The 22384-nt window shown below is 41.4% G+C and overlaps 1 protein-coding gene across 20 annotated transcripts in view; it reads right to left on the bottom strand.

Annotated features, from left to right (window-relative positions):
* Nucleotides 1-1283: 1283 nt before the first annotated feature.
* PSPH (phosphoserine phosphatase) overlaps nucleotides 1284-22384 on the bottom strand; it is a 46168-nt gene continuing 25067 nt past the window's right edge. The window contains exons 1-8 of one of the 20 annotated variants that reach the window (XM_070231838.1): nucleotides 21160-21248; nucleotides 15283-15417; nucleotides 7641-7774; nucleotides 6741-6899; nucleotides 5882-6016; nucleotides 5292-5437; nucleotides 3871-4019; nucleotides 1284-1798 (exon numbers count right to left, since the gene is read on the bottom strand). In XM_070231838.1, coding sequence (XP_070087939.1) covers nucleotides 1691-1798; nucleotides 3871-4019; nucleotides 5292-5437; nucleotides 5882-6016; nucleotides 6741-6880 — 678 coding nt within the window. In that variant the 5' untranslated portion in view covers nucleotides 6881-6899; nucleotides 7641-7774; nucleotides 15283-15417; nucleotides 21160-21248 and the 3' untranslated portion in view covers nucleotides 1284-1690. Of the gene's footprint in view, nucleotides 1799-2885; nucleotides 2950-3870; nucleotides 4020-5291; nucleotides 5438-5881; nucleotides 6017-6740; nucleotides 6900-7640; nucleotides 7775-15282; nucleotides 15418-15580; nucleotides 16153-20344; nucleotides 21268-22384 lie in introns of those variants that run through there. The other 19 variants (XM_070231832.1, XM_070231828.1, XM_023655553.2 and 16 more) reach the window with 19 other exon arrangements.

The following is a 22384-nucleotide window of genomic DNA, read 5'->3' as shown; positions in this document are numbered from 1 at the left end:
AGTGTAACCATGTACATAACTCCTGAGAGAGCCATTCTGTAGCTGTTTCCAGTGAATCCAGAATTAGAAAACAGGTTAGCACAGTTCTTGCATCATTTCAGACTCACTCCTCCAACATAACAAAGAAGGGATTGTGCATGCTGCTTTTGTGCTGCTTGCTGAGAGCCTGTGGGCCAGAGGAGGGGTTGTGTACTTGGTATAAAGGTTCTATACAGACATCATGATTTTTCAGCAGATCAGATTCCTATGAACTAAATTCAGTGTGCGCCTCCTAGTCAGGCCATTGCCCTGTGGCCAAAAGCTCCTTACTCTTCCATCTATCCACTGACGGCTTGCTCCAGTTCCTGCACACCAGGTCATGGTGAAGGCTGAGGCAGTTTGCAGCATGCTTCACAGCCCTGGCATGCCTAGTCCTGCCCAGAGCACAGCACTGCTAAATAGCTTCTGGAATTCCCCATAAGCATTCACAATTATGAAGCTACACCTCATTGTTTGTGGCCTCATTTAAATGTTGTCAAACCTATTTCATGTTTCTGCTATAGACACTCTGATTTTGAAGGAAATTTGATTGATCCGAATTGATTATTTGACTAAATAATTATCTGATTATTTGGTTAAATTATAAATTTTCCAAATAATTTCAATATTAAATCCTTCCGGCCTTTTCTACTAAATTATCCAACAGTATCCACTCACTGCATGCCTCTTCCTAAACCTGTGTTTTTATCCTCCCCAATTTTTCCACCAGGGAAGGTATATAATCTCAGAGTATCAAAGCATGTTCTGAAATTTCCCTTTCTTGGCCCTGCTCAGAATACACATGAACCTGGCTTTAAGGTCCTTCCAACTCATCTGTAAGAAATTGTTCATATATGCTATTAGGAGTTATTTCTTAATTCATTTAGGGAAAAACGCTGATCTTCATTTGGGATGAGTAAAACTTTTTAGTTCTTCACATGATTATCAAATATCCATTTTTTAAGGTCAGTACTTTTGTTTAAGTTTCCATTGTTATTTTTTTTTGAAGCTTTTGTAACATTCCCTAAATGACAAATTCCAAGAAGTACTAAAAGAAGTTCCATCCCTCTGGCCAAGGCTTCACTCAGTGCAAAGATTGGTTGGGGCGGAGTGGTGGGTACATTGTGACAAGCACTGTGTTCCAGGGGCGGGTCTCGACTCCTTGGTTCCTTGCCTGGAGGTTGTTTCTACTCAGACACTTAAAGTACTTGAAATACTGGATATTGAGATACATGATAGGCAGAACTGAAACTTCTACCAATCTGTTCTGATACATGGATGAACTTTTATTTATATGCCAAAGGGAAAACGAATATTCACTTCAGTTCACTTAATATTCACTTAAATTTACTGCCTAATCCATATTTCCAATAGTGAAGGTGTTTAATTTACTATCCATCTTCAAAAGGCTTCAAATAAAATATAGCCAGGAAATTCATAAAGAATTCACATTATAAAACTCTCCAGGTAATTAATGGTCATAATAATAATGGAACTACACTTAAAAAGAGCGATTTTCTAGGAGGTGTAACTATAGTTTACTTAGAAGTACAGATAATCAATACCAAATTCATACATTAAGTTCTAATAGGCAATTGGAAGCAAACAGTATCAAACTGTATAACTTTTAAAAATTAACCTGAAGTTGTTATGAACTGTATAAAACTTGCTATTATTCTTCCAGTTCTCCCAAAAGCTCTACAAAATCAGTTATGTACCATTCCGCGTTGTCCTTTACTTGTTGCCTGATCACATTTCCTCCAAATCCAATGAAAACATCCTAAGAAGGAAAAGAAAAGAGAAATAGTTGAAAGAAAAAAACGATACAGTAGCAGTCTAGGGCACTAAGTGTTGCTTGAAAAAGTAAACCATTCCATGCAAAGAGAGGTGAGCCCAGCCTCCCCAGCTGCCTGGGAACTTCCTCCTGCCCTTTGAATGAGCAAGTGCACCAGGCCCACAGATCCACTCAGCTGCACATTGTCGGTTTCAGGAGAATTTAAGCCCTCTTAAAACAAGACAGTTGCTTACAAACAAAGATAAAATCACATCAGGTGGTAAATGTCTGAGCTCTAACCTGGATGGCCATCACACCCAGACCAGGCAATTTCAAAGGGGGGAAATCAGAGAGGCCTGTGGTGCAGTGGAAATCCCCTTGTGCCCGGAATTGGGACCAAAGCAGGCATCTCCTGACTGGTGCCCTGGGTGAACCAGGGAGGTATGTTATTCTGGGCTGAAGGAGATGATGACCCCAATAGCTGTTGGCAGTACTCTACTTTTCATCATTCAAATTATTTAAAGTTACATCATTTCATTAATTTATACTAAGTGATACCTTCTTTTAATCAATGATCTTTTAAGATGGTATTTTTTTTCTTCCAGGATATAGACACAATACCCACTAATTTGGAAGTACAAAATTCTCTTATTTGCCCTTTTCATTTTTATTTTCATACCACACAGGGGAAAAAAATAACTAGAGTTCTTACCTTCCAGTTAAATTTAGTCTCCCAACTGAGCCTCCTGCCTGTGGCAGCACTTTCTGCATGCTGGCCCCAACTTAGCTGTCCTAACACAAGGACTCATTCCTTTTCCGTCCAGAAGCCTTCTAGGGCTTCCCAGGACCTAAAGGTCACACCACGGTGCCTAGTATGTGGAGTCTTCGGCAGTTGCTGAAGGGAAGGCCCACTCCCGCTGGCTCTTGCCCACTGTCCAGCCCAGGACTATACGTAGTGTACACATGCTCACTCTGCTCTGCTGCCTCCTTCCCTCTGGAAACTTCCTCCCCTAAGTCCTGCTAAGCCTTCACATGGTGGCTGTTAACCTTCCTTAGCTCACAGGTTCCTCTACCACCTTCGAGGGCTACACACCTGCATGCGTGCCACTTTCTCTTGGTTCAGTCAGGCTCTGTCATCTTCCGATTGGTAGGGTCATCTGGAATTTATAACTTTGTCATTTCTCAACCCTGGGATTGGGAACTCCCTGAGAGAAGTGTTATTTTATGTTTATGTACTAACTAGCCCAGTGTTCATTACTTAGTCAACCAACATTGGTTGTAAATCATCTAAGGACTTGTTATCTTGAACTGATTCAAGTAATGATAAAAGGATCCAAAAAGATTCTTTAACCCCCTTTGGTTAATCATTTATAAAGATAATTACTATTTTTAGATCTCAGGAAACTAGGCAGTAAAAAGTTCACCACTATATTTTTGGTTCATTTTTTCTTAAGTTAGAATGAGATTATAAAGGAAAGTCCTGCATGAAATGAACATATTTGATATTTAGGACACTTGCTATATAGTACTTGTTTCCTGCTAGTCTCAGAAAACAACAATGTTAATTCAGAAGAATAAAATGCTTTAATATAAGCAAGTTATCAAACCTCCATGAGCCTCAGTTCCCCAAGTAGGAAAAAGGAGAAGATAATACTTTACCTCACAGGGCCATTCTGAGGACAAAATAAGATAATATATGAGGAAATAGTTTATCAAATATAAAAGGGCATTGACGTTTCGGTTACAGCTATAAGAGCCACATTCTTATCTGTGGAACTATTTGGGGAAATGAAGCTCAACCTTGTCGAGCACATACTTGGGCTAAAAGGTGGTGGCCATACTGTAGAGACAAGAGTCAATGAAAGTTTTAAAGGTTTTTAGTTCCTTATTTGCAACCTTTCTTGGGTTTGCAAAAAAGTCAATCGACGTATTGAGATTGTATTTGTTTTCTTTTGTTTTTCTATTTTACAATGATACTTAGATGTTTTTGTTTAACTCTTGTAAATCTTACTGAGTTCTACATCACCTGTCTAAAGCAAAAATACAACCGGAAAAATGTTAGTCCACTTAATACATACAGCAGGAGGACAGGCTTCCATGTCTGTAGCTCCATCTCCAATCATGACTATTTTCTTAAAATGAAATTTTTCCTTTAAAAGTTTAATAACTTTTCCTTTCCCACCAGATTCAGCTGTTGGCTGCATCTCATCAAAACCTGCATATTCACCTAAAAAGAGAAGTTAAAACAATGTTAAAGAGCCTCAGAATTGTATCAGTAGGGCCTGCTTTTTGCATAGATGATATACTCACTTAAATGTCACTGAGGAAGCTAAACATGGCCCTCAGTAAAGTGACACAGCCTGGACTTCCACACCTATTCCTCAGAATAAACAAGCTTTTCTTTTAAATTACAAATACTTCTTGTAGAGGTTACTCCTTTAGGTAATACACACCTTGGGGTAAATTAGTTTTATCTTTTAAGCTTCCAGTGTAGTAATTCTTAAACCTTGTTGGGTGGCAGAACACCATGAATATATTAAATTTAAAATAAGTTAATATATAATTTCATCTAAGAGGAAATTTCAAGTTATATTTGATCGATTATTTCCATTCTTATAGTAATTACCACACTCATTCTCTACTTTTTTTCAAATGATCTCTATCTGTAGTTCCTTCAAAAGTGTTCTATTGGGGCCGGCCCCGTGGCCAAGTGGTTAAGTTTGCACGCTCCGCTTCAGCGGCCCAGGGTTTTGCCGGTTCGCATCCTGGGCACGGACATGGCACCGCTCATTAGGCCATGCTGAGGTGGCATCCCATATGCCACAACTAGAAGGACCCACAACTAAAATATACAGCTATGTACTGGGGGGATTTGGGGAGAAAATAAAGCAGAGAAAAAAAGATTGGCAACAGTAGTTAGCTCAGGTGCCAATCTAAAAAAAAAAAAGTGTTCTATTAACACATTTAAAATTTTTAAATTAATATTATTTGGTTTTAAGAATGTCAGCCACCCTTTGATGTCATTGGAAACATCTTGAGATGATAGAAAACTACAGCTATGGCTCTGTGGTAGTCCAGAGAGGGGCCAGGAGGCATCTTGAAAGGCAGCTATAGTGCAGTGACTTGCTAACACATTAACTCTCCTTCCTGAGTCTAAACTGGCTCAAATACATGACAGCTCTCATAAAATTGAAATATAATGCATAGCAAAATAAGTAATGTGGGTTATATAGGAATTAACATTAACATTTTACCAGGCACAGACATTTATATAGAGATAGACAATTATATGGATACTAAAGCGAGGAGAGATGATGACCTAAGTCTATTTTGCAGAGCAAAGGATACCAAGGAGCAAAAGACATCAGTCAAGAGAATCTTTTATCTGAATATTTAACTCCAAAGCCACTTTGCCTAAGTTGTATTACAACAGACATTACCTAGGATATTGAATACAAAAACTGATATGAAAGGGAAAATGTTACCATTAAAGTCTTACCATTAAAGTAGAATTTCAGCCTGTTGGCAAATACATTGGTTGGAGGGATGTTGAGCTTTGAAGCTACATGCTCTACAATGCTCCTGAAGCCACCAGATATTAGGAAAACCTGAACATTTCGCTCTTGAAGGCGACTTACTAGCTCCCTGCAAAAAAGAAACATAAAATACCAAACACTGATTAATACAAAAGAGAAAACATGAAACATGAAAAGGAAACTAAAATATTTTTTTCTCCTGAATGCATTTGCCTGAGGTACATTGGACAAGGTATATTGCCTGGTGAATTAATGTTTTATATATGTTTTTCTAAACGCATTCGAAATTAATGGGTGAGGCTTGACTGCTTTAGGAAACCATTCCACAACTCTATTCTGCCCATGGATCTAGAAACACAAGATGAAGAGGAGGCTTAAGCTCTCTCTGGGGAGAGAGGGAGGGCAGACACGGGCAGGACCAACCAGCCACACAAGACCATATGTAAGTGCTGAAAGAACCACAGGGAAGGGAGTTCTTCAACAATAGTGAGATACTCTCAGGAGGACGCAGGTGCTGCTAGGGAGACAGTACCCAGACCGGGGCTCCTCTTACCTTATACCAGGGGTCAGGTGTGGGGGGTGCTCGGCTATGAGCCTTTGCACCTGTTCCCTGGAGGGCTGGATCAGAGATAGGCGCTCTGTGAGGGCAGCCTTGAAAGGCACTGCCCCACCCATGGCTCGCCGTGTCCTAGGAGGAAGACCCAACAGTCAGGCCAGACAAGTTAGCTGTCGTCGAAGTTTACATGCCTAACCTCCCCAGCTCCTCACAATGTCCACTCATGAGGAAGGTGCTGCCTAGAGCCCCACTGCACAACAGACACGCTATGATGCATGGGAGCGAGGCCTGGGAATAAACTATTGAAGGTTTGCTTGAGAATCACAATAATATTTTGGAACCATGTCTTGCATCAAATGCAGCTGAACATGAAATGGTCCATGACCAGGTGAATGCAGGTGGTACTGGGGGGGACAGGAGGGAGAGCGGGGCTCTCACCTAGGCATCCCACTGAGAGATTCTGAACCAAAACTAGCTTCCCAGCAAACCACTAAGGCCACAGTGTCAACCACGACACAAAGCACTGGACACCTGGAGCCTCCTCTACCCCCCCGGCCATCTTCTTTGGTTAGTTATGGTCATTGTTCCCCTGACCAAGCTAAGAGTGTATCTTATCCACATTTGTCTGTCAGAGACAACTATTTTTTTTTTGCCATAAATATTTGTATAAATGGAGGATTGGATAATGTATACTACCAAATTCAGCTCTAAGTGATGGAAGAAAAAGCCTAGTGCTTATGTTCCATAGCCAGGGACTGAATCAGGGAATTGTGGCTCTGGTCCTGCATGTCATCCAAAAATCACTCTCTTTTGCAATTCTTGATCATTTCATAAAGTGAATAAATACTGTTCCTACATTTCTGACACAGCATCCTCAACTCCACAGAATTTGGCCAGTTCATCAATTCCTTCTTCTCTGATGACTGTGCTATCAACATCGAAGCATACTGCATCAGCTGCACAGAAAAGCTCCCTCAACTCTGAATGGGAGACCATCCTTGGAAGAAGTCTCCTCCTACAACAGAAAGAGATAAATATAGTTAAAGACATAAAATACAATCATGAAAAGGTCCAATTTTGCCTACTATTGTCAACATACTTTGATTTGTATCAAAGTCAGTGTAGACCTCATAAGCACGGAGTCATTCATTTTTTTAACACAATTTAAGCACCTTCTAAATGTCAGGCTCTGGGGTTACAAAAATGAGCAGGACCAAAACTCTGTTCCCAGGAACTCAGTCCAGTGAAGGTACCAACTTGTAAATATATTTGATATTTAACCACTATTCAACTATTTTTGACCTAACAATTATAGCAATAAGGCAAGTGCTACAATGGAAATGTGCATGTGATACTATGGGCACAAAGAGAAAATGCTTAACCTTGTCTATGAAAAGGGCTTCCAGGAGGGACAGGCATTTGCACTGAATCTTGAAGGGTAAGTGGCCCTCTGAGTGGGTTCTCAAAGGGCAGGGTATCAATTTGGTGTGTGCTGGGAGTAAGGGGGAGAGAGATGACAGCAAGGAAAGAAGGTAGTGATGGCAGAGGGAAGAGCATGGGCAAAAGCAAGGAGGAAGAATGATGGATGACGTGCTGGAAGCTGCCCAATAGCTCAGACCAGCTGCCAGGCAGTGCACGAGGAGTTCAGACCAAGCAGGGCCTTGGGCCAGGCTAAGGAGCTTGCATTTTAACTTCTAGGTGATGAGAAACCTTGAAAGGCTTTCCGCTTCAGAAGAGAGATCAGAGTTAAACATACACATTTGTTAGTTGCCCGTGTAGAGGCGGTAATTGAAGGCATGGCCTGACGAAAGTCACAAGAGAAAGTAGAGAAGGAGAAACGAAGAGGGCTGGAAACCAAGCCCGCAGGAACGGAACCTTCAAGTCAGGAGCCTGGGAAGGAAAATGAAAAGGAAAGGTCACCGGAAGAAACTCTGGGAGACCACAGTGCTGCAGAAGCTATGGAGGACAGAGTTTCAAAAAGAATTTTGAGTTTTTTCATTTTTTAGAAAATCACTGGACTAGAATCACGAGGGTGAATAGGATCCTAGAGGTCACCTAGACTAGACTCCCATCAAAGAGACTAATATGTCACGTACAAGGCCACACAGGTTATGCAAATTAACTATATTTAGAATAGATAGTGGTTGAAAACAGACTCAAAGGAGCTGGCCAGGGGCCGGCCCGGTGGCACAGCGGTTAAGTGCATATGTTTCTCTTCGGTGACCCAGGGTTCGCTGGTTCTGGTCCCGGGTGTGGACATGGCACCACTTGGCAAAAACCATGCTGTGGAGGCATCCCACATATAAAGTAGAAGAAGATGGGCACAGATGTTAGCTCAGGGCCTGTCTTCCTCAGCAAAAACAGGAGGATTGGCAGCAGATGTTGTTAGCTCAGGGCTAATCCTCCTCCTCAAAAAAAAAGGAGCTGGCCAACCCAATTCATAACTGATTTCTAACCAATGCATTTGGCAGAATGATCCAGCTCAAAGCTGACCTGGGAAAAAAATCTTTTAAGCCAGGGGTTAAACTACAGCCAGTAGACCAAATCCAGCCTGCCACCTGTTTTTGTACAGCTTATGAAGTAAGAATGATTTTTACATTTTACATAATAGTTGAAATAAATCAATAGAATATTTTGTAACACATGAAAACTACATGAAATTCAAAATTCGGTGTCCACAGATAAAGTTTTATTAGAACACAGCCATGTTCATTTGTTTATATGTCTATAGATGCTTCCACATTACAACAGATGAGTAGCTGCAACAGACTGTACAGCACGCAAAGCCTAAAATATTTACTAACTGGTCCTTTAAAAATTGCCAACCATTGGGACCGGTCCTGTGGCCGAGTGATTAAGTTCACTGGCTCTGCTTTGGTGTCCCAGGGTTTCACTGGTTAGGATCCTGGGCGCCAACATGGCACCGCTCATCAAGCCATGCTGAGGCCGCATCCCACCTAGCAGAACTAGAAGGACCCACAACTAGAATACACAACTATGTACTGGGGGGCTTTGGGGAGAAGGAAAAAAAAATAAGAGTGGTAACAGATGTTAGCTCAGGGCCAAACTTTGAAAAAAAAAAAAAAAAAAGCCAACCCTTTTTATGAGCCTATACAAGAGAGTAGTCCAAATAGGAAACATGAGTTTCATTGGAGACCCACTAAAAAGGGGAAAGAGGATAAATTAATGAATCCAGTTAGCAGAATCTTAAACTCTGCATTACCCATATAAATGTGAATAAAGTTTCCATTCAACAGAAACTACAAAAACACACATATGCTACTGGTTATCTGCAATCTGTTTTTCTCCCCACCATCATGCTCTTGTTCAAGCTAATCCCTCAACTCTGACTTCCCAGGTTCACATATTGTCCCCTCATTGAGGCTGAGCTCCTTTGCTGGTTGGTTCTCTTCTGTTCTCTTAATGACCCACAGCCCATCCTTGGTCTTCTCCACCTATACTCACTCCCTTGAATTCATCCAGGCTCATGGCTTTAAATGTCATCTCTATAACAGTAACTCCCAAATGTATACCTGTAACCCAGTCCTCTCTCCCAAACTCTAAACTCCAATTACCTACCTTTCACTCAGATGTTTAGTAAACACCCCAAGCTTAAAATGTCCAAAACTGAACTCCTGATCTCCCCTCCCAACAAAAAACTGCCATTCTGGCAGCCTTCCTTCTCTCCCTTGATGGCACCTCCATTCTCCGTTCATCCTTGACATTTCTCTTTCTGTCAAATCCCACATCCAATCTTTCAGGAAATTCTGTTGGTTCTACCTTTAAAATCTAACCAAAATCTGACCACTTCCATCATATCCACTGCTATCTAGCCTGAGCCACCAATGTTTCTTGCCAAGATTGTACCAATAGTCTACTAAAAGGTCCCCCACCCCAGTATTTGTTCTCAACATAACAGCCAGAGTAATGATTGTAAAGTATAAGCCAAATCATGTCACATCTCTATCTCAAAATCCTTCAGTGGCTCCTCATTTTGCTAAAAGTAAAAGCCAAAGTTCTTATGATTACCCATAAGGTCTGCCCTCCAACACTGGCACCACCACCACCATGCCCTCCCCATTTCATCTCTGACTTCATTTCCTACACCTCTCCCCCTAGCTCACTCTGCTCTAACCTCACTGGTTCTCTTGCTGTTCTGCAAATACACTATGTAGTCTCCCCACTTAGGGCCTTTGCTCCAGCTGTGCCCTCGGTGGGAATGTCCTTCACTCAGATAGCCACTTGGCCAATTCCCTCAACAAGAGTTTGCCCAAATATCACCTTCTTCAATGAGCCAACCCTGACAACCCTGTTTATCATGGCAACCTCCCCCTCCCCTATCGTTACTCCCAACATTACTAATCTCCCTCACTAGGCCCTACTTTTTCTTTCTTCTGTAACAATCTATCATCTTCTAGCATATAATAAAATGTACTTATTATATTATATATATGTATTGTCTATCCGTCCTAATTAAGATATAAATTTCAGAATAGTAGGATCTTTATCAGCTTTGTTCACTGCTAGATCCTTAGGATTGAGAATAGTACCTGGCACATAGTGGGGCTCAATAATATTTGTTGAATTAAGTGAAAGAATAAAGCTCAAATGCCATCTTCACTGTAAGTCTTTTCTGATTCTGCTGAGCTGGAAAAAATTCTTCCCAGAACTTCCACAGTACTTTATGTAGACCTGTTTTTAATATACAGAATTCATAATATGCCAACTTATCTTAAATTTATTCATGTGCATGTCACTTTCATTTCCTGGATTGGAGGCTCTTTATACTAAGATCCAGAATTTTCCAAAATACCCATAGTGAGTAGATGCTCAATTAATTTCTGAAGGGTGAATGAATAAACAAAAATGATATAATTGTGAATTACATACACACAAGTAACCACTTTTTAACTTTTTATTGTGGAAAATTTCAAATACATGCAAAAATAGAATGAATACATGAACTCCATGTATTCATCATCCTGCTTCAACAAGCATAGCAAACCCTGCTTCATCAACAACCCACTAAAAATAATTCTGCACCCCAACTTTAACTTGAGGGGGAGAGTTCCCACACATCCAAGCAATTCTAGGACACCAGCAGGGTGTCCTACAATTCAACTCAGTTCTGACACAAGCCACCCAGAGAGAGCATCAGATTCCACAGGCTAATGGTTCAGTCCCACAAAACTGAGCCCTGACACACACACTTCACATGCCAGTTGCAAGTCCAGGTTGTCACCTGTGCTTCTGATGGACTAGCTATAGATTGGAAGTTCCCAGGACTCCCTCCTTAGGTTTGATTAATTTGCTAGAGCAGCTCACAGAACTCAGCAAAATATTTTATTTACTTATTTATACATCGTTGATTTATTATAAAAGGATATAAGTCAGGAACAGCCAAGTGGAAGAAAGGCATAGGGCGAGGTATGTGGGAAGGGGCACAGAGCTTCCATGCCCCCTCCAGGTAGTCCACTCTCCCCATATCTCCATGTATTCACCAACGCTGAAGCTCTTCGAACACATCCTTTTGGGTGTTTCTGGAGCCTTCATTACAAAGGCACGATTGATTAAATCACTGCCATTGGTGACTGAACTCATCTCCCAGCCGTCTCCTCTTCCCAGAGGTCAGGAGGTGAGACTGAAAGTTCCAACTCTCTCATCACATGGTTTGCTCTCCTGACAAACAGCCCCCATCGGTAGGTCCAGTCCAAAAGTCACCCATTAACATAGCAAGAGACACCTTTATCGCTCTCATCACAGGAAATTCCAGGGGTTTTAGGAGCTTTGTGCCAGACATGGGGATGAAGACCAAATATATGCTTCTTATTATAAATCTAAATTACAATATCACATCCACACACTTCCACCTTCCCTCATTATCTCAAAGCAAATCGTATCATTTCATACAAAAATATTTCAGTTTATATTTCTAAAAGGTAAAGATATTTTTTAACATAGTCATTGGCATTTTACTTTTAACTATACTGTACCTGCCTGTATTCAGGTTTGGCTGCTGAGGATTCTAGAATTTAATCAGGTCAAATCAGGTTCTTAGGGGCTGCCCCAGTGGCGCAGTGGTTAAGTGTGCATGTTCCACTTCGGCGGCCTGGGGTTCCCCAGTTCTGATCCCAGGTGCGGACATGGCACCGCTTGGCATGCCATACTGTGGTAGGTGTCCCACATAGAAAGTAGAGGAAGATGGGCACAGATGTTAGCTCAGGGCCAGTCTTCCTCAGCAAAAACAGGAGGATTGGCAGCAGTTAGCTCAGGGCTAATCTTCCTCAAAATAAATAAATAAATAAAATTTTAAAAATTTAAAAAATAAAAAATCAGGTTTTAATCATATCAGACCTCGAGATGCCCGTGCTAATCCATTCCCCATCGTTAGCATATAAATTAACATAATGTCTGTTATTCAATTGGTTTATGCCCTTCATGATTTGGATTCTGTTTCACCAATCTATTCCCCCATTGCTGTGCTCCTCCAACAAATGCACACATACACACTCACACACAATTTATGCTCAAAGAATACAGAGGACTTCTTGTTCCTTAAATATGTCATGGTCTTTCATTCCTCCACACCTTTGCAAATGCTGTTTTCTCTGTCTGAAAAAACCTAATCCCTCATGTCTAATGGGCAAATTCCTATTTATTCTTCAAGGTGCAGATTAAACGACCTTCCCTATTCTACACCATCCCCTCCTTCCTCCTCCTCTCAGAGAATTATCACTCCCATTCCTCTCCTAGAATGTGAGTTCCTTCAGGATGGGCACTTTGACTGAATTATCTTTCTATCTCTGTCTCCAGCACCCAGTAGGTGTTAAGTAAGGTGTCTCACCGATTAGAGTTGAATGTAAGCAGTTATTGAGAACTTAACACAGTATTGAGTAGATTACTGTTCTCCACAAATCAATTCCAGTTTAGTGCACTATTAGCCTAAAATTAAAATCCTTAACCAGCAATGACGAAAATACTAGTGAAACAGAATCAACATCACATATTCTGAAGTTGGAAGAAACCTCAAAGCCATCATTTGGGTCTGGTCCCACACCTTTCTGTAGGAACAATTTTGTGTCTATTTCATAGATTAACTAAAAGAGGTATAAGGAAGCTAAGTGCTTTACCCAAGGTCACACAGCTCCTAAGAGATGGATAAGAACTAAAACTTGGATCTCAAATGCACAGAGACAACATAAAACAGGAGGATAAATTAAGCAGAACTAAATAAGGTTAAGAACTGAAGAGAACCTAATGTGGACCCAGGAAATGTCAAAGATTTTCATCAAGGATTTAGACCAAAGTTCTCCTAGTTGGACAACCCAATGGGCGATAATTCATTAACAGTGAAAGCAGAAAGTCCACACATTTTTGGAAAGACCAGCAAATAGGAACAGATTTAATAAATTATCAAATTCCTATGAAGCCAGAGAGCTCCAAGGACCTCCATATCCCACTCTCTCTGTGGCTCAGAAACCACCAAGTTGGCTCTAGTCAAGAGGGAATCAAGTTAATTCACATGACAGGGTTGGGCAGGCTCACTATAAAAGTCTATAAGACAGCTGCCTATCAGCAGAGTAGCAGTGCTTAATGCAATGCAATTACACTGAGCATGGAGAATAAGCCACATGTAAATGGAGAGAAAGCCAGGAATAGACAAACAAATGATCTAAGAGAGGCTAAAATGAGATAAATGGGACAGGCTAAAGAATCTTTTAAGAAAGTGCATGAGGCAATACAATATAACTAAGAATGGACAATTCTCCTGAGAATGACTGACAGGCTCCTGAAGCCTCAAAGCTAGTAAGAAGACAAATGCCACTCCGTGCCTAGCACAGGTCCTCGGAAATAGAGAATGAGCACCATCTTTAAGAAGCTCCCAGTCTTGCTGACATGATCAGACAAAGCATTACTGCACATGTTCGAAAACCAGCGATTTGAGCCTCTTTCCAACCACTAATATCAGCAATAGTTTCAATCAGACCATCAGCCTCAAATACGAAAGGAAACGTACACTTCCTCAAATAAAGTGAGGACTGATTTCCATATCCCCAGAAGAACGCTAGTCCTGACTTATGACTCAGAATTGCTGACACCTGCCTCCCAGGTTGCACTGTGATTCCAAAGACAGAGAAAATAGGATGTTTGAGACAAATATTACACTGAACTTACTTGGAGGGCCTGTTCTTTCTCCATGCCCTCCTTAAGAGACAGAGCTGGATTATATGGCCTTAGCTTTGCCCATGAAATGCTCATGCCAGGGCATATGCCCTCCACCCCTAGGGTTACATGAGTTTCAACTCCCTGCGTAGCCTGCAGAGCAAACAGCCTCAGCTTCCTTTAGTTTCCCAACCTGCATTGTAAAATGCCCTGCCTCCTTCTTCACTTCCAGTTCCCTCTTTTTTCATTGTCTCCCCCAAGAATGACTCACAATTCATGCATATTCAAACTTCTCACAGCTACAGGTGGAAAAAAATCTGCTGAGTAAGTTCAGTTGTTTCAAAGTAAATTGTTTACATTAGAATTTCACACAAAGAAAAATCGTTGCTGGAGAATGGACTCTGGATCCCTCATACCTGGCCCTTGGGGGATGGGCAGACAGGACTGGGGATGGAAGAAATCCTGGTGGAAGGCTCTGTACTTAGACATGGCAGCTCCCAGGCCCAGTCCCCACCACTGAACCACTGCCTTCTGCAGCTCCAAACGGGACTCTAGCCTGCGTGGCCACCAGCTGGTCCATCTGGGGAAGCAGAGGGCCAACTGGTAAAGAAACCACTGCTGACAACCCCTTTCCACTCCCAGCTCCAAAAGTACAAAAGCAAGCTTTCCTTCAGGGTTAGACTTAAGAGGTGTGATTTTTGGATAAGAGGAAAAAACCTCCTCACCCAAACAAACTCTCTTCCAACTTCTCCATCTACATATCTCGCAAGAAGCATCTAAGATCACCTTCACCAACTGCCCCTTTTGTTAGGATTGACCTCTTACCTTCACCAGTGTAAGGACAAATACAAGCTGGCACAGAGATTGTGGAGGTTGAGCACAGCCTAGAGAACAAAGCTTACTGGACTCAGAGGGACATCATCTGGGGAGGCGTTGGTAGTAGGAGCAAGTCTGTTTCAGGACCTCTGGGCACTGAAACAATTCACAAAGGAGTCTGAGAAGCTTCTGGATCAGAGGACAGTCAAGGAGCCTCCCGATAACTAGGACTAGGGTTCCTGACCAACAAATTTATAGTACATTTTATGATAAAAAAGGAACAGCTATTCTTCAGGGAACCTGAGATTTTATGCATACTACACAGGTTATAGCAGACAATTTTTTTTATTCAGGTGAAAAGTAAACTGCTGATAGACAAAAAATTATAACAATGACAATGACAACAACAAAACACTCACGTTTCTCCAGAGCTGGATTCTTAGGAGCTGATACTCTTCTCTTCCACTTCTTTCCTGAATAAAAATGCAGCATAAAGTTCTGACTACAAATTTCTTTAAGAGAGATGTTGTGAATTCCGCAAAAGCAAGAACAGCCTAGAAAGAGAGAACAAGGAAATGAACATCAAGGTCCAGATAACATGAGAAGAAAGAGGAAGACAGTCTGGCTTCACTCTCCCTCCTAGTAGGACCAGTACAAAGAAGGATTAGATGCAAAGTTTCTTAAGACGGTTTCCCCTGGAACACACTGCACTCCCACCTCCTTCAGGCATCGGAGAGGAGTAAACACACTCTGTTCTGTGGCTTTGATTCTGAAAAAGCTTCAGGTCTGATAGGAAATCACCTACACCTGATTAGCAGGGCACAAAGGCGAGAGAAAGAGAAAGAAGATCTATTGTGAGAACAAAATGCAAATACAAAGCCGACTCAGGTGCAATACAGACTCTACAAAGCAATCCCTGCTGTCTTCAACACGAGGAGACAGAGTCAACAGCATTCTAAGAACAGCTGGAGAAGAGTCCTGCTGCCCAACACCGAGCGAACAAAGCCAACTTTGAATTCTAATTCTCATAATTAAAACTGTAAACAGATAAAGGTGCTAAATATCACACAGAAAAAAAGACTTAAAAAAACTAGAGAACATGAGGCAAGAGAAAGCAAAGCAGAGATTGAAAAGGAAGGGAGTCAGAATGCCTCCTTACAGTAAAGGAAATGTATAATTCAGAAGGTTCAAACACAGTCCTTAGTGACTCAAAGTGTTCAGTGTACCCTTCCGCTCAGCCGAGTCACATAGACAATACTCTTGTGAAGGAAGAAAAGTACAAGTCGTACTCAAAGCCCTGTACCTGGGGATAAAAGTCTAGCATTGCTTTTCCCACTCTGCTGAGCATGACTGGCTTTGGCAGGTCGTCTGAATCCCGCTCCCCTACAAGCCAGGGCGAGCTGTAGCCTACAGCGGGCTCCCTGGAAGCTGCCGCTCCTAAGAGAGGACTCACTGCCCAGAATGGCAGGACAACAAAAGGAATATTTCCAATTTGCTTCTTTAATATAGTTTACTCGTTCTCCTCTGATGCCATTTACATCTAAAAGAGAATTGTTTTAATTATAGAGGCCTGCCCTATTTCTCTTCCAATTTGGAATTCATACATTGCTACTTGACTTTTGTTTAACTGGGGATATATCAAGTCATTTGAAAATTTAAAAAGTCCCTTCTATTTTGTTTCACCAACATGAAAAGGACAAGACTATGATTATTATTATATTGAAATCCTACCTGGTAGTTGTAATAAAATATAGAAAGCCCGGAACTGATATTCTTCCCTAATCTGCAGTCCAATACCAAAAACTAACCCGAAATGAATCAAGACCTAAACACAAAGCTAAAAGTATAAAACTTCTAAAACATAGGAGAAAAATTTCACAACCACGGTAGGCAGCCTCTGAAATGGCCCTCGTGAACCTGTCTCCAACCCTTCTGTAACCCCTGCCCTTGATCATGAGCTGGATTTAGTGACTCTCTTCCAGTGAACAGAATGAGGCGGAGGTGAAATCACTTGCAAGATTATACTTTGACACAAATGAATGCATGTATAACTCTGACATCTGAATAAACTGTATGGACTATGCCAATATTAGTTCCTGGGGAGGTTGGCCTCAGGGGAAGGGACATGAGGGAAGAAGTAGCACATGAGACTTCCCTGCATATTTCTTTGCAACCTCCTGTGAATCCATAATTATTTCAAATAGAAGTTTTTTTTTTTTTAAAGATTGGCACCTGGGCTAACAACTGTTGCCAATCTTCCTTTGTTTTTAAGGATTGGCACCTGGGCTAACAACTGTTGCCAATCTTTTTTTTTTTTTTTTCTGCTTTATCTCCCCAAACCCCCCCATACACAGTTGTATATCTTAGTTGCAGGTCCTTCTAGGTGTGGGATGTGGGAGGCTGCCTCAACGTGGCCTGACGAGCGGTGCCCTGTCTGCGCCCAGGATCCGAACCCTGGGCCACCGCAGCGGAACACGCGAACTTAACCACTCGGCCATGGAGCCGGTCCCCAAAAGTTTTTTTTTGAGTTAATCTCAAAAACAAAAATAAAGAATGTGTCTTCCATCTTGCCCTCGCTCCCTGCTTGCTCTGAGGGAAAGCAACTGTCACACTGGTAGCTACCCTATGGAGAGGTTCACGTGGCAGAACTGAGGGGGCCTCCGGCAAACAGCCAGTGAGGAACTGAGGCCCTCAGTCCAACATGTTTCAAGGAACTGAATCCTGCCAACAACCATGTGAGTGGGCTAGGAAGCAGGTCCTTCCCCAATAAAGCACTCAGATAAATTGACCTTGGCTAACAGTAACTTCTTAGGAGACCCTAAGCCAGAACCACCACCCAGCTAAACTGCTTTCAGATTTTTGACTCACAGAAACTGAGAAAATAAATGTTTGTTGTTTTAAGCTGCTAAATTTTGGGGTAATTTGTTATACAGCAATAGATAACTAATAAAACAACCTTGAGGTAGGCAAAATTTCTTAAATAAAACTCCAAAAGCATGGATAATGAAAGGAAAAAGTGATAGATTAGCTTCATCAAAATTAAAAATTTCTGCTCTTCAAAAGACACCATTATTGGAGCCAGCCCGGGACCAAGTGGTTAAGTTCACGTGCTCTACTTCAGGGGCCCAGGGTTTTGCTGGTTCGGATCCTGGGCACAGACATGGCACCACTCGTCAAGCCTCATTGAGGCAGCATCCCACATAGCACAACGAGAGGCACTCACACCTAGAATATACAACTATGTACTGGGGGGCCCGCCTGGTGGCTCAGTGGTCAGGTATGCACATTCCCCTTCAGTGGCCAGGGGTTCACTGGTTTGGATCCTGGGTTCGGACATGGCAACGCTTGGCAAGCCATGCTGTGGTAGGCGTCCCACATATAAAGTAGAGGAAGATGGGCACGATGTTAACTCAGGGCCAGACTTCCTCAGCAAAAACAGGAGGATTGGCAGCAGATGTTAGCTCAGGGCTAATCTTCCTCAAAAAAAAAAAAAGACTATTATGGAAAAGAAAGAAAAGGCAAGCCACAGAATGGGAGAAAATATTCACAATACATATATTTGACAAAGGACTTGTATCCATAATAAAGAACTCACATTCAATAATAAGACAAACAATCCATTAAAATATGAGCAAAAGATTTGAATAGACATTTCAAAAAGATATGCAAAAGATAAACTCAAAAGAAGGACTAAAATAAAAAAGACTAACAATACTAAGTATTGGTGAGAACATGGAATAACTGGAACTCTTATACATTGCTAGTGGAGATGTAAAATGGTATAACCACTTTGGAAAACAGTTTAGCAGTTTCTTATAAAGTTAAACATACGCTTACCATAAGACTCAGCAATCCCTCTCCTGGAGATTTCCAAGAGAAATGAAAACATATTCACAGCAGCTTTATTTGTGAGAGCCCAAAACTAGAATATCCATCAACAGATAAACGAATTTAAAAATTGTAGGTAGGGGCTGGCCCCGTGGCCGAGTGGTTAAGTTTGCACGCTCCGCTGCAGGCGGCCCAGTGTTTCGTCAGTTGGAATCCCGGCGCGGACGTGGCGCTGCTCATCAAACCACGCTGAGGCAGCATCCCACATGCCACAACTAGAAGGACCCACAACGAAGAATATACAGCTATGTACTGGGGGGCTTTGGGGAGAATAAGGAAAAAAAATAAAATATTAAAAAAAAAATTGTAGGTATATCCCTACAATGGAACACTACTTAGCAATAAAAAGGAATGAGGGGCTGGCCCCGTGGCCGAGTGGTTAAGTTCACGCGCTCCGCTGCAGGCAGCCCAGTGTTTCGTTGGTTTGAATCCTGGGCGCGGACATGGCATTGCTCATCAAACCACGCTGAGGCAGCGTCCCACATGCCACAACTAGAAAGACCGACAGCAAAGACTATACAACTATGTACTGGGGGGCTTTGGGGAGAAAAAGGAAAAAAAAAATTTCTTTTAAATCTTTAAAAAATAAAAAATAAATAAATAAAAAGGAATGAATTACTGATACACACTATAACATGGATAAATATAAAAGCATTGTGCTGACCCAAAGAAGCCAGACACAAAAAAGTACATAAAACATGATTCTATTTATATGAAATCCTAGAAAATAAAAATAATATAATGACAAAAATCAAGTCAGTAGGCTAGAGGTGGAGAGCCTGACTGCAAAGAGGCCCTAAGAATCTTTTAGGGGTAATGGAAATGTTCTGTTGTGGTGGTGATTATAAGTTTGTATAAAACTGTCAAAAGTCATTAAAATATAAACTTAAAATGGGCGCATACTATTGCATTAAATTATACATCAATAAAACGTTGGGTTAAAAAAAGTTATTAGGCATGTATCAAATTATTTGAAAACTTAAAACGTCCCAACTTTGTTTCATCAACATGAAAGCGACAGCCTATGCTCATTATTATATTGAAACGTACCAGGGAGTTGTAATACAGAAATCTTGGATTTTATTATTTTCTTCCCTGATCCTCATACCAACATCAATCAGTCAAATATTTAAAGAGTAACCATAATGTGCAAGTCACATATAAAGAAAATACAGTAAATAAGTTTAATGATTGAAAGGATTATTTAATTCCCAACTTGAAGCTGTATCTTTACAACAATGTATCTGGTAAGTACTTATTTAAAATTCTAATTCTAATGGGAAAGAAGACGACCAAGTCGGACACTGCAAGGCGAAATTCTGGGGATTTTCCTAATCTTGTACAGATGATTCTCCTATGCAGGATTGCATCATTCATTCATGCGGTTTGGTAACAGGCGGCAGCGGAATAAAGCAAGTTGAAAACTACTCAAAAGTAAATTGATGAAAAGAAAAGCCTTTAAATTCCATGAAATATTTTACCTATCCCGATTAAGAAAAATAAATGTAGCAATCACAGAGGCTCTGGATGTCGAAAAGGCAGACCAGTAAATGAGAAAGTTGGGCACACGGAGATATAAACGCATGCCCTTACCCGGGCTTACCCGGGCACTGCCGCTTCCTCCTGGGCCGCAGCCACCGCCTCCAGGGCTCCCCGAGGCTGTAACTTTCCGACTGCAGGGGGCCGAGGGCTGGCTCCGACGTTCAGCCGCGGAGTTCCGAGGTAGGTGACCCGTGCAGACCGGCAGAGCCTTTACCAAACAATCCTATGAGATCTGCTGAGAAGTGCGGCTGCTTCTGGTCGGTTTTGCATGTAATTTTCTAAACTGGAGACTGCAGATCTTTCCTCTGCAGAGCTGGGCTGCGAAGACGACGTCGGCCCCGCCCCCAAAGGAGGGGCTCCTGAGCCCGCCCCTCCTCCTCCTGGTGCTCCGTGCCGGCCGGCCTAAACTTGCTCTCCGCGGTGGACGCTTTCCAACAAAGCTGGGAGCCTCACCACCCCCGGTTTGTAGAGGAGGAACAAACAGCTCTCGACCTTCAGAAGCGCTCCCTGCCGCCGCCACTACTTATGATAAGGGTAGGTGAGAGAATCGAGGGACCTCTGCACTGATTTTACAATTAACGAAAGCCACTTAGGGGCCTTTTTTGAAATCCATGTTTGACATTATGCTCCTGTAGGAATGCAAATCCCAAGAGAACTTCAAAAACTACTTATATTCTCAACGAAAATGCAAAAAGCCGTGAATGACAAAATGAGTCTTTGCACCCTTTCTTTCGTTTTCTTCTAGGTGTCACTTGCCCAACTACTTTGATGTTGACTATAATAAATAAGGGATGATTGCCCCCAAACATTTACCTCTGGGCGCAGCTGGCTGAAACTGGGCAATGAGGTCCCACTCTAAAACTCACCTGAAACCTCAGATGCTGACAGCTCTGCAGGCTCCCTCCAAGCTGGTCACTCAGGCAGAGGGGACGCAACTGCTGGAGGAGGACACTTGGTCACAGTATCCCTGCTCTTTGCTACAGAACCCCTCAAAAAACACAATTCTATCCAGAAACAAGAGTTCTGATGCTGTTTGGTCAGATGTGCCTTTAAAGTTCGATATTCTCAGATTTCGTTAGTAAGAAAATGGTTGCAGGTTTGGGGCACACCGGGTTTAATTTCTCCCAGATCTGCCGGAGATGGTTCTTATGAAGGATGGAGAGGAGGAATTTTGATGTTTTGAAATATGAGGTAAAAGATTACACAATTAATGGGGGAGGGCAAAATAAGGGGGCCAAAAATAACAATTTAGTCAAGACCCTGTTTATATTTTGTAGTAATTTAGAAATAAGTATAATAAAGGAAACAAAATGTTAAACACCAAATATTTGTGTATATATAGTATGAACAGCAATTGAGAATTTATTTCAGCGGGAAAAGAAACTCAATATAATTTTTAGAAAAAGAAAAAGAAGAGCAAAATAAACCCAAAGCATGCAGAAGGAAGGAAATAATGAATATTAGAGCAGAAATCAATGAAATTGAAAACAAAAATAGAGAAAATCTATAAAACGAAAGGCTGGTTCTTTAAAAGATCAATAAAATCGATAAACAATAATGACGATAATTATAAAGAAGAGAGAAGACACAAATTTCCAATGTAGAAATAAGAGGAGATAGCACTGTAGATCTCACAGACATTTGAAGGATAGTAAAGAAATACTCTGAACATACTATGCACATAAATTCAACTTTGACGAAATGGACCAATTCCTTTGAAAATCACAAACTACCTAACTCACCCAATAGGAAAAATAGATAACCTAGATATTCCTATATTAATTAAAGAAATTTAACCTGCAGTTTTGGGTTTTTTTTTTTAAAGAACCTTTTGGGAAAAAATTTCTAGGCCAAGACGGTTTCATTGGATAATTCTACCAAACATTTAAGGAAGAATTAAGATCTGTTTTACACACTCTCCTAGAAAATAGAAAAGGAAGAAACACTTCCCAACTCATTTTATGAGGTCAGTATTACCCTGATATCAAAACTAGGCAAAGCTACTACAAGAAAGCAAAACTATAGATCAGTACCTCAGGAACTTAAGCACAAAAATCCTCAAGAAAATATTAGCAAGTCACATCCAGCAAT

This window comes from Equus caballus, chromosome 13, assembly GCF_041296265.1.
Source record: "Equus caballus isolate H_3958 breed thoroughbred chromosome 13, TB-T2T, whole genome shotgun sequence".
Classification (NCBI taxonomy): domain Eukaryota; kingdom Metazoa; phylum Chordata; class Mammalia; order Perissodactyla; family Equidae; genus Equus; species Equus caballus.
The sequence above is the reverse complement of the archived record's forward strand: the minus strand, read 5'-3'. Positions and strand labels throughout refer to the sequence as shown.